This window comes from Diuraphis noxia, unplaced genomic scaffold (assembly GCF_037042655.1).
Source record: "Diuraphis noxia isolate RWA-SAM2 unplaced genomic scaffold, SU_Dnox_SAM2 contig0004, whole genome shotgun sequence".
Taxonomy (NCBI): domain Eukaryota; kingdom Metazoa; phylum Arthropoda; class Insecta; order Hemiptera; family Aphididae; genus Diuraphis; species Diuraphis noxia.
In genome coordinates, this window is record NW_028301714.1 from 3,874,055 (window position 1) to 3,887,296 (window position 13,242).

General features: G+C 26.2%; 1 protein-coding gene across 2 annotated transcripts; it reads right to left on the reverse strand.

Annotated features, from left to right (window-relative positions):
- Positions 1 to 6,755: 6,755 nt before the first annotated feature.
- On the reverse strand, positions 6,756 to 13,177 carry LOC107164914 (luciferin sulfotransferase-like). Of its 2 annotated transcripts, XM_089226747.1 has the most exons (7): positions 12,926 to 13,177; positions 11,823 to 11,919; positions 11,563 to 11,743; positions 10,051 to 10,171; positions 9,877 to 9,971; positions 8,556 to 8,895; positions 6,756 to 8,475 (listed from the first exon to the last, which is right to left on the reverse strand). In XM_089226747.1, the coding sequence occupies exons 1-6, from the start codon at positions 13,122 to 13,124 to the stop codon at positions 8,602 to 8,604; spliced, it is 987 nt and encodes a 328-aa protein (XP_089082873.1). In that variant the 5' UTR covers positions 13,125 to 13,177; the 3' UTR covers positions 6,756 to 8,475; positions 8,556 to 8,601. The 2 variants fall into 2 exon arrangements, with proteins under 2 accessions (XP_089082873.1, XP_089082874.1); XM_089226748.1 differs by having other exon boundaries at positions 6,756 to 8,895; positions 12,926 to 13,140.
- Positions 13,178 to 13,242: the final 65 nt, after the last annotated feature.

Here is a 13,242-nt window from a genome sequence, read left to right on the forward strand (position 1 = left end):
GGTATATTAAGTATTAATTACTAATTAATTTAGTTTATTGTCTCTCCTGAAAAGTATCAAAATGAGATACGTTTTGTTGCTGTTAATGTAGCGAGTCTGTTATTTATTATTATTTTTTATACACATATGAAATTAAAAAATAACAGTTTTTTTCTAAACATTTTTACCAATATTTTACAGTATTTAATTTGTATTAGATTTTGATTGGTACACTTCTATAAAATATTGTAATTATTCGTGTTTTATAAACTTTCGACTGTGTTAAGTTTGAGTAAGTGGCATACGAAAATAATCTGCACTTTTGTTTTACTTTATTTATGTTTCTATATTCAACAAAAAATGACTTGTATGTACTATGTATCCATTTTTTAGACGATATTAATCTTGTACTATATGCATTTCTGTATTGTGTGTTTATATATTTATTTAGACGTATCTACATTTTTACTTTGTAAAATAATTTTTTTTTTAACGTTGTTATTCTGCCTGAAAAGTGTTTAAAATATTTTCTAGCTATTATTAGTCCTTGAACAGTCTTATTTAGTTATTTAATACATCAGTATACTATTTTCACCATTTGAATATTCAGTAATAATTCAAGTAGTTAGCTATAGGTACATAATTTACTGCAATATATGTATATTTTATATTTTATGTATAATGTAATACGCAGTTTTATTAAATATTGTATTATACTATTATTATAATAATATATAGTTTAAATTATAGTTATAACTTATGATTGTTATGAACAATGCATATTGTAAATACATACTAAAATTTTACTCGTGTGCACATATTTACATTTTTGGACTGGAATTGATTTAATTAAATTTAATTAACAATTATACCAAAATTAAAAATAATCTTTTATACGAACAGTGGCGTTACATCCACAAGACGATAACATTTGAATATTAATTTATGCCATAAATAGCTTGAGTAATTAATTATTATTAAGTAATTATTTGATCAATTTCTTGAAGTGAAATTTCGTTACAGAGAGTACAAAAAGAAGATCTATAGCTAAATTGTTATTATATATTTTTGAGCACTTTTATTATTGGAATTTTAGAAGCAGATATGACAAAAAAGATGAATAGCAAAATTCACTTTTTATAAGTATAAGTTTTAATATTTACTAAGATAACCAGATTCTGGTTTTTGAGCTTCCTTAGTTCACCTATCATTCTACAAAAAATATTATAAATATCTCATTCTAGAAATATTACTAATTTCAACTAAAGTAATATTAACGTAAATGAAACGGAATATAATAACTTAAACTATACTAAAATATGTACGACCTGCAGCCACAGTGTCTGTGTTGACAGAATATCAATTCACTCTTGAAACATTGCGTTACTTTGTTGGCAGCTATTTTAAGTCGAGGAGAACAAATTGATTAATTGAAAACATTGCATTTCTTTACTTTAAACACCATATAAAAATATAAAAAATAAAAAATTATTGAATATAATTATTAAAACAATAAAATTAATTGTCGAAATATTACAATATAAATCATTTAAACAGTGTATAGGAACAATCGTCGTCAACAATAAACAATAACTAATCAGGTTACTATATAATAATAAATACTATTTATAGCCAGCACAATAGTGGTGGTATTGATATATTACACATTAAATTTACTCATATGTTTATTTAGATACAACTATACAAATTACCTACTAGCCAACACAGTATATAATATAAATTTTATATGCTACATAGAGTTTATACATAATACTAAAATAATAATAATAATAATAATATATTTCGTCATTGAGATATACACTTATACACAACACAGTAAAAAATAAATCAAAATTATTAGAACACTACCCAAAAAACAAGGCTTGTAGTTTCTTGTGGATGAATTCAATAGAGTCAATAAAAATAAATTAAACTTTTTACAGATTTTCAAATAAAATTATTAATAATTTAATACTTAGAATTAACATTTCATTTCTATTAAACAACAGAACATTTATTTTTATTTATATATCATAATATGGTTATACCAATAACTAATTTCCTACATAAATCTATTTCTTTATTAACAGTTACACCTTGCACAACAGATCATCGCACTCAGTCATCACCTTCAAGTTCATCACAAAAGCAGAACTACGATTTAATATATTTAATTTAATTTGTCACGGGAAGTTTTGATCATTACTAGCCGGGTATAAACGACGAATTTACCAAAAATGTTGAATCATATAGTGTTGGTGTTTTTAACGGGCAACGAAGTGCATGGACATTACCTGTAGGTAACTCATAAAATTCAAAATTCAAATTACTAACATATTTAAACTATAGTAAATAGAAAAAGCTATAAATAACTATTTAAAAAAAGACCCTTTAGCCTAATATAAATATCAACAATCAATACATTATACCCTAACACTTATATCAATCTCTCTGGAAGAAACTGAAGCTTGCAACAGAGTAAAGTAATACAAAAATAAACAAGCATTCAATTTAGTTTTCTAGCATTACAGTATGAGATGATGGTGTCTTCAAGTCAATTCCAATGTTAAAGGGAGGAGGGGTGGGTGTGAATTAAAAAATTCGATATACCGCAAGTAAAATTTTGTTATTAGAAATCAGTAGGGCTCGGATTTTAAAGTAAATTATTTTTTTTTTTATATACAGGATGATTGATTTATCAAACAACACTCATTATTTAAAAAAGTATTTACGTTTTTTACTTTTTTGTATGACAACATAGAGTTTTAATTTCATATTCCAAAGCAGAATATTTTTCTAAGTATTTTGATTCATAAAAATCGAATTTAGGGCTAGTAGTTTTTGAGTTATAAGTATTTAAAGTTTAGATTGGCAGAGTGGAGTGGTACGGGGTTACCCCGAAAAATGTTTGTCCACTATTCCGCTTGTCTAAGCTTTAAATACATATAACTCATAAACTACTCGTCCTAAATTCGATTTTTATGAATCAAAATACTTAGAAAAATATTCTGCTTTGGAATATGAAATTAAAACTCTATGTTGTCATTCAAAAAAGTAAAAACTTAAAAAATTGATAAGGATAAAAAATATTTAAAAATATAATTTTTTAATAAAAACGTTGGTTTTTAACATCTTGAAACTATATAACAAAAATATTTTGAAAAAAGTCAATATTTTCGTTTCACGTTATTTGCATTCAAAATAAACCGGTTAGTTTTTGCTTCTTTTTGTGTAAATACTTTTTTATTGCTTTTTTCAGTTATTCTAGCTGTGATATTTGTATATTATGTTTATTATGCTATAGTAATAAATAAAAATTTAATTTAATTAAAAAGAAAATCCGGAATACGTAGTACGAACTAAATGGTTATAATATAGCACGGTTTTCTATATATGTATAAAAATATTCTGTCAGACAATAGTCAGTTTCACTACTAAAAATTTTGCCAAATATGTGGTAGTGAATTCTTTTTTTAATATAAATTAATTTTTCAATTTTTTTTAATTTTTTATTCAGCGTTACAACTAATTCATATTTATTTTTGGTCATGCTTTATTTTCGCTTTTTTTAAAAATTAATATGCTTCATTTTTGTTTTTTTTTTTGTTATTTATTATGCTTTAAAATCCGAGCTCTAGAAATCAGAATTCGTATATAATTGAGGGCAATATCCATTGTGGAAAAACTAACTTGTCCCATAAGCCTTCAAGTTAAGCGGCTTTTGGTATAGATTTTTAAGGCCCCATATTTAATTTTTCTCCTTGGCTCCAATATACTGATTGCGCCACTACTACTATTATTTACATATTATATACAACGTCTCAAATTTATCGATAACTCGCATTTTTTTTCCTTACCATGTGTAATGATTGTATAAGTTATGTTTGAGGTACCTATGTCATATATAAATTGAAAACCACCTGATAATTGATATTTTTTTTTTTTTTATTTAATCAGAAAAAATAATACTTAACAAGATATACATATTAAATAAAACATTAATTGATTTATCTTTCTCCTGTAAGCTTACGCTTGTGTTGGAGAAAGAGAGTTATAAAGTGGTAGAATTAATTACATAATATCATTTAAAAATAAATTTAACATTAAAAAATAAGAGATAATTATCAGAAACAAGTACACATAAATCATGTTATATATGTATAACATAGTATTAATCATACTATATATTATGATATATTGTTTCTGATAATAATATTAGAAATTCAATAAAACTGTACACAAACCTTTGGTAAAAATTGTGAAAACACGAGGGGTTTAACATCTAACAAAATTAACAAGAAAATATTTTTTAAGGTATAGTATACAGGATGGTTCATTTAACGTAAGACAATCATTATTTCAAAAAGTATTAACATTTTTCAAATATAGAAATGTTATTATAGTCTAATATTTTTCATACTCCCTAATATTTATTAACCCTTATTTTTGTAGATGAAACCTCTATCGATTTTTGTTTTTCAAATGATAACCTATGTATAAAACTATGTTTTTTATGAATTGTAATATTAGAATAATTCGTTGGTAAGATGTAGCCCCTCAAAGTTATAGGTATGTTTTGGAGGTGCTATTGTATTTTTCGTTTTTAGAGACCAGGAGTTGACATATTTTGTCCAAATTAAAAGATAACCGGATGTCTACTATCATACCCGTTCCCACTTATCTTCTTCTTCTTCTTCGAGTGCCGTATTCGTTGTCGAACGTCGGCAATCATGTTATAGCTATATTTTAATCTCTATTAACGGCTGTTCTGTATAGAGATATCGTTGATGTATTGAACCACTTTCGGAGGTTGTCCGTCCAAGAAATTTGTGGTCTTCCACGACTTCTTCTTTCAGCTATTTTGTCTTAATGTCTTGTATTATTAATTGTAGTATAGACTATATTTTTCTGGATGTCGCATAAAATGTCGCAGGTATTGAAGTTTACGCGTTTTTATTGTTGTCACTAATCCCAGATTCTTGTTCATTCGTTCCAATACTGTGACATTCGTTATGTAATCGCATCAACTAATTTTTAATATTCTGCGGTATATCCATATTTCGAACGCTTGGATTCGGATGATCGAAACTTTGGATAAAGTCCAAGTCTCTATTCCATAAAAAGTACGGTAAATACATAACAACGAATCATTCATAAAAGCCACTCTTGTTTCTTCTATACGACATTTTATTTCGTGCGAATGGCCCCAGTTATCTATCGATGATTGTCCAAGATAACTAATTTTATGTATTCTATCTAAGGGGATATCGTTAATTCTAAGCAGATTTACCGGGCTTTGATTATCATGTATTTGGTTTTTCGGACACTTAAATGTAAACCTAAGTTTTTGCTAGCTGTTACTACTCTATCTAATATCTTTTGCAAGTCTTCGATGTTGCTATCAACACCACAGTGTCATCTGCATATCTCAAGTTGTTTATAATTTTCCCCATTTATAACAATGCCCTTCTCTGCTTCGTTTAAGGCCTTTGACATTATCTTTTCTGAATATAGATTGAAAAGCAATGGGGGAAGGGAATCTAGGTAAAAATGTCCGAGGAAAAATGTCTAAAAATGTCCGTGGTAAAATTGTCCAAAAACAAAAATGTCCATGGTAAAATTGTCAAAAAAAAAAATCTAATAATTTACTAAAACACATATTACCTAATTAAAATTTATAAACGTCAATGATAAACATTTTAAAAAGTTGTCAATACTTTTTTCATTTTTGTTGTATTCCTCACAACTTTTTTAAATTTTAATCAAAAATAGGATAAAATATGTACAGATAAAATATGATATTATACACAGTATGTCAGTATCCCTACATAATAGTAGAACTAAATGGGTATTTACTACATTGACAATAATAATACTTAAAAAAAAAAATAAAAATTTATTAATTATGTTTCCTACGTATAATACATTGTAACAAAATTGTCTCAATAATCTTATCGCACCTAATACACAATGTCAATCACAAATAGGTAGATAGTTATAAATATCTTCAGGTATTCTCAGTCATAGTATAGAAAATATACAGCCATGCAGGGTGGTTTTGACATGGATAACTAATGTGACTGGGGTGTTTCCATTTTATTATATAACGATCAATTAATTTTTCGATTTTGGAAAATTTTACCATGGACATTCTTGGTTTGGGACATTTTCACCTCGGACATTCTTAATTTCGAACATTTTTACCGTGGACATTTTTTTCTCGGACATTTTTGTAAAACACCTAGAAAAGGATACACCCTCTTCGAATTTTTAAGTCATTAGAAAATGTGTTATTTATTCTAATAGTAGCTTGTTGATGCCTATACAAATTCGTTATGAATTGTAGGTATTTTCCATCTATATCAATTTTTTGTAAAACCTCAAACAGTCTCTCATGTTTCAACTTGTCAAATGCTTTTTCGAAATCGATAAAACACAAATAAACCTTTTAGTTGATGTATCGGCAGCGGCGTAGATACGATTTTTTTCTGGGAGGGGGGGTCAACATTTTAAAGTCATTAAATGACCCGTTACTAATTATCATATAATATTAAAATTTGTAGTTAACCTACGAGTGACTTTAATGAATGACTGTTTACTTCAAACTTTTACACTCATAGTTTTTAAATTATAAATTATTTTAAATGATGTATTTAAATATTAATATGTTCATTGGTGTGCGCAGACTCTAAAAGCAGGTAGTGCCCATATTAATTATCATCGGCCATTTAGTCAACTGTTTTATATAATATATATATATATGTATATAACAAATCTTAATTTTATATAAGTATCTATTTAATATTATCACACTTATTATATTTTCTTACATAGTTTAATATAATAATAATAATATAATATAATTTTAAATACCTTATATTAAACATTTAAATCTCATGATAGTTCAAATAAACAAAAATACAAGTTCTATTAAATTAGAATAAAGCATAACAAAATATAATAATTATGAATTACAGATCTAGAAATACGAGTAGTAGAAATCATAAAAGTATTTTATGTCCGTAGAGGTTAGGTAGACATTCGTCTGTTACAGTGTTACATGTATAGTATATATCTGTGGTTATTGTATCATATTAATTTACCAGCTGTTACCAAAGGAATGGTGCATAATGGTTATTTATTGTTTTTATTGAACTATTTTAGAAAAAATATTATATTATTTGCGTAAGGGAAAAACCCTACGTAAACTCATATTTGTTTATATGTTTACTTGTTTATTAACATTATTATTATTACATAATTAACATATATAAGGGGCGATGGCCCAAAAATACGGCAAAACTACAGGTACAATAAAATATTAAAATACATAAATTATAATAATTAGGACACAAGTAAAATTACATACACACGATATAACAAAATAATAAAAAAGATACTACAATAATATCAATAACACAATATTAAGGTGAACTAAGAAAGGTGGGGTCCTCGTTACCCAACTGCAAATTGTTTGTATTCAATATTCAAATATTCAATTATTCCAATAATGAGATAAACATATTTACCATATTATTATTTATAGTTTATTACATAATATTATACATAAATTATATAAATAAACTATAAAAACAATTTTAATACTAGTCAAAATAATATGTCTAAACACCATACTGTATAGTGTATACAAACTTTCAACTACAGAGGGAACATAGTGAATTATTCAATTTTTTTCAAATCCGCTATGAAAAAATTATCTAAAATTGAATGAATTTGGTGATTTCGGTAAATTAAGGAATATAGCGCTTCGGTCCATGAAAAATCAAGGGTCGTGCCTGGGTAGTGGGTACACGCCTATGAATATGTTTATTGTATTACGGCCTTGTAGAAATATAATATTACGTTTTTATATTGCGAATACATTTTTAATAAAATATGATAATGTACTATAGGTAATCAATTTAAATTTATAAATAATATAGGTATTTATCTAAAAAACAACTACATACTATCATATTAATATTTGATTATTATTTTAATATCAAATAGTTGAAATGCTTAGATATTAACAAAATTCATACTCATAAGAAATGTATAAAAAAAAAACTATACGATAATAATATATCATTATTGTAGAGAGTTCCAAGTAATGTGATTAGTGATGACGGTGGTCTGGGTAATTTTGTGATATTAACTGGTTGATTCCATAAAATATATTTTTTTGGTTAATTCATTATTATTATTTATTATATACTTACGAGTTTAACAAAATTAAATCATGTTATATGTGATACAAGGCGCTTAATTTAAACAGTTTATAATAAAGAAAATAATTTTTAGTAGTTTATATTTTAAGTAGTATACACTAACTTCCAGTAGTGACTGTAACAAAAGGTAAATTTTATAGAGATACAACCATAGACCAAAATGGTTTATATTTTTAACTGTTATTTGGTTCCAATAGCCAAATTGTTGCGTTTAAATACGAGTAGCCAATTGATTCATCACATCATGCGAAAATCGGTGATTATGTATCTATAAAATAGTTTACGGAACGTACACAAAGTTTAATAACCAATAAATAAATAAATAAATATTATTATTTTTGTAATTACATTCGCACTAAACACCTAACACCACTTTACTACTTAGTTAATTTCTTCAAAACTTTAATCCACTTTTCCCTAGACATTTCTCTTCCCATTCATCAAAAATGTTTACAAACTCTGGTGACATTTTTTGTTTTCCTCCTCCCACTGTACCACTTCTCATGAAACTTCCATCAGCATCAATTAAATTGTGAGTCTTATTAATCTCAATAACAGGCTCGTAATTCACAGCTCTGTTGTTCTTCATGCTTTCGAAACTTAAATGGTCTTCCAAAACCAAAACCTGATCGTCAAGCAAATCTTTGCCTAAAAATTTAGCTGTTCGACGAATTACCGCACGTAGATCCTATTCAAACAAATTAAAAATGTTGTTAAAATAATGTCATAATAGGAACTAGTAAATAGTATCTATATATAGTATGCAATATGCAGTAGTATAGTATAATATGTTATATATATCATAATATAATATCAGATATAATTGACTAATGTTAAACTTAACCACGACTTTTATGAATTACAATACCTTTCAGGATTCAGTAATCAATGACCAACATTATACAATTACGCATGGCTAATGATCAACAGGTGACGAAATACGTAATAATAATTAAAAGAAATGTTAATATATAACATTGTGTAAATATCTATGAATGTGAACTATTATTATGTGTATTTAAAATTTGTCTGACTGATAATAATTAACCTGAACATAATTTATATAACATAAGACTTAAGCAAAATATTCCCCTTATTATTATTTTTCAACTGTACCCAAAAGTTCAATTTTTAAAGGTTCAATATTATTAGGCACTCGAATATAATATTAATCATTTAAAAAAAAAATCTTTTGTATATAATATATTTACTTATTATTCTAATAGGTATTATTTCTTTTTAATTTTTATAAGTTGCCTTTCATTTCTTCTCTTGTTAAATTATTTTAGCAGGTACAATTGTATGTATGGATTTTTGTTTATTTCAATTCTAACTGTCGATTAACTCATTCACATATACAAGACTGCTTTTTTGATTGAGTTACAACTTTACTTTGTTATTGTATCACAATAGTATCTATTTCTTATTAATGTTGTAATAAAATAAACACTTATTAATATTAACTTATCGTGTCGTAAATTAAAAAGTAAATATATGATAAAATAGTGAATTATAAATGTCTAAAATGTAACCAAAAAAAATTATACGAACATTTTGTTATTAGAATTTAACCTCGTTAACAAGTTAATATTAACATTAGCAAAGGGTCGGATATTATCGATAACAAATATAATATGAGCAAATCAAAATAATATGTGTGGTAGATTACCTGTTTCATTTCTTCATATTTCAAAAAGAGTAATCGGGAATCGTCTCTTCGATCCCAGTAGCCAAGAATGTGATCAAAAAATGGGCTAAAACAGACTTAATTACACAAGTTGTTAGTGTACGTTGTTTTAAATTTTATATTATTATTTTTTTTTTTATTGTGAATTTTGCTCACGGGAATCTGAGGTAAACAATTTACAAAAATCTTCAAAATTTCCTGTATATCCTTCTAACAAACAACAGTGGTGAAAATATGAAAGACAAGTATCTTTTGGATTTCTGGCCACGTAAACGATCTGAAAGTTCGTATATAATATTGTTTGATTATAATTTATTATAATGAAATAGTTAAATTATGATATAAACTATAATGATTATAATGAGTTCCATATAAGCTATACATTAGAGTATGATAATTTTTAAACGGTTATAATTTCCAAATTAAATATTTAATATACTTTTGTGGAGACATTCAGGCCCACAATATTTACCAGATAAACTGACGTGTACAAAATTAAAGTGCCAATAAAGTACTCAAAATATAATTTTATGGTACGATCATCAAAAGCGTACTATTTAAAAAATCTGAAATTTACAATGAGGGCGGAGAATTTAGCGTGACATATAATATAAACATATTATCATAACCTATTTTAATAAAGACTATAGCAACATTTTTAATGTAACTCCATTATTAACTAGTTTCTTCTTTAGTAAATCAGTAATATAGCTAGGTAGGTACGCCAAATTCAATGTGTGAATATAAAATCTTACTAGTGATTGAGGTTAGTTCTCATCACACCACTCATTTATTTTTCAATTATATACGTATAAAAATAGATATTTACTGTACTAAATTGTATACAGATTGTTTGGTATTACATTTTTAATATAAGGAAATACCAAATCCCTGTACTTATAAATTGAAATATTCGTATGGTTCTCAACATATTATGACATTTCAAATTTATTTTTGATATTTTAATATCGTGATTAAATAAGTGGTATTACCGAAAAAACAGTATCTTAATTCTGGGTGACTATGTTCATTCGCGTTGAAGCTTTAAAAGGAATCCTTAGATTTTAATGTTGACTAAAAAATATTGTGTAATGTATATATTTCATGTTGAATGGATAGAAAAAAAATTACAGAATCAAATCTTCAAAACGGATAAACGTATTTATAAGAATATCATTCGCAGCAGTAATTTTGTACCTGATACTTAGCTCAATCAACTTGTGTTTAAATAATAACTAACTTCACTTATCAATTTCTCCTTTAAAATCTTAATTATATATTTTTATCAATACCACCTAATGGCTTACAGTGTCATTTTTGTTACATTTCTATTGTAAATTTATGACAGTAATATCAATTGGCAAATTATATAACCTATATTGATTATTGTATATAGTGATCATTAATGAAGGATTGTCCAATCGTTGATTATACTAAATTATACTAAAAAACCTATTTAATTATTCAAATCCTTCATATCAGGTATATTGATTGAGTTCATGCGAGTCTTAAAAAAAAGTATAGAAAAATGTGTTGTATATTATGTAAATATCATATATTATTGTGGTATTAATGTTACAGGAATTTTGAACACAATAAAAATCGTCAAAATAAAAATGATCCTTATAATATTAAATATTATGTTAACAATCAGAATTTAGATCTTACTTTTGCTTTGGTACTTTGATCTCTAAGTTTTTTTGGTAGAAGCTTGTAAGGTAAATGAGTCTTGATAAATCTCGGAGATTTTAATTCATTTATGAACTTGATCGAATCAAAAACATACAACGGTAGCTTGAGGTCGGGTTTTTCTGGCAGCACTTTTTCATAGTCAAATAATGGTGTGTGGCTAAAATTGAATTAATAATGAAAATCGTTAGTAAAAATGTACGTTCTTCTATATAGTGACAGATACGTAGGATAGTTACTCTAAAAATGGAAATCTTTCGGGCAAAAATTGTTTGGCACCTTCGAAGTCTAAATCGTTTGCAATACACCACGTCATCTCCTGACACCACGTGGTTCCTAAAACATAATAGATTTAAATTTTTTATACTTTCGGTTGAAGTCACTAAAAACAAACGCCTCTGAGCAGTATGATATGACAACAAAAGAAGAATACTACTTTCTTTTTATTATTATTGATTAACGGTATAACATTATATTCGCATGTCAATCATCGCCTCGCTATATCTATGATCTTCTATTCAACAATTCTATACTTATATACATAATAAAATATATAGTTACTAAAGTATAATGCTTCATAATAGAATGGCGTAGGTAAAATATTGTTATTCATTACTTCTAATAATTATTATGTTAGATTATAAATACATAAAAAAAATTTTTTTCAAACCAATAACACGTTATCGTGTAGGTATCATGTATCTATGCATTCTTATTTGATTTTTATTCTGGAAAACGTGTCCAATGCAAGATAATAAATGGACCTTAAATGTGATTGGCTTATTATAAATATTTTTTGGGTACTTTGCAATTTGTTTCTGTTACAATACCTAATTAAAATGTGAAGATATAATGCTGGTGTCAAGTATTCGTCTTGCTTCGATCATCCCGAACAAAATATTTAAAAAATAAAACAGGTAAAATATTATGTTTAATGTATACTGTATTGTGCATAGTACATACTGTGAACTGTATGTTAGTCGTTTTTGTTTGTTAAAAAAAAATATTATTTATCGCATATTTCGAAAACACAATGCATTTTAAATATAGGTATCTACATAACATTAATATTATTTAACATTTTATTATGTATTTTAATTATTATTCGACTATTTTTTATAGGCAATCTATAACCAATATAACTTAGTACCTACATACTGAAGAATATTTCTGAAAATATTATTTCTTTTTCAATATCTTAATAATATGTTTACATTTTGACAATGATTTTTAAACTGTACGGAATGTGATGTCAATGAAATTTTTCATAAAAAGTCTTGTTCGATATTTTTCAACTATATAGGTAATACGTTTTTAGCTGGATATTTAAATAAATTGAAACCTGTTTTTGGGTAACTGCAGACCCAAATGTCATCGTCTCTGATGTCCATATCCTGTATGCGTTGTCCAAACTTCTTGAAGTACACGGGCAACACGACATCATTAGCTTTAATGTATCCATTTCGAAAACTGGTAACGAAACACTTATTCAGAATTTCGGATACTTCGTTGTCCACACTTGAATATGCTATGTCAGCCATGTTTACACGTAAATCTGGTATGATTATCCTCGGAGACTTGTTCAATAAAAACTCTAAAACATGCGATGATAGCTGTTTTTATACACCTCTATAGAGAGGCGTGTTGTGTTCTGCCTGT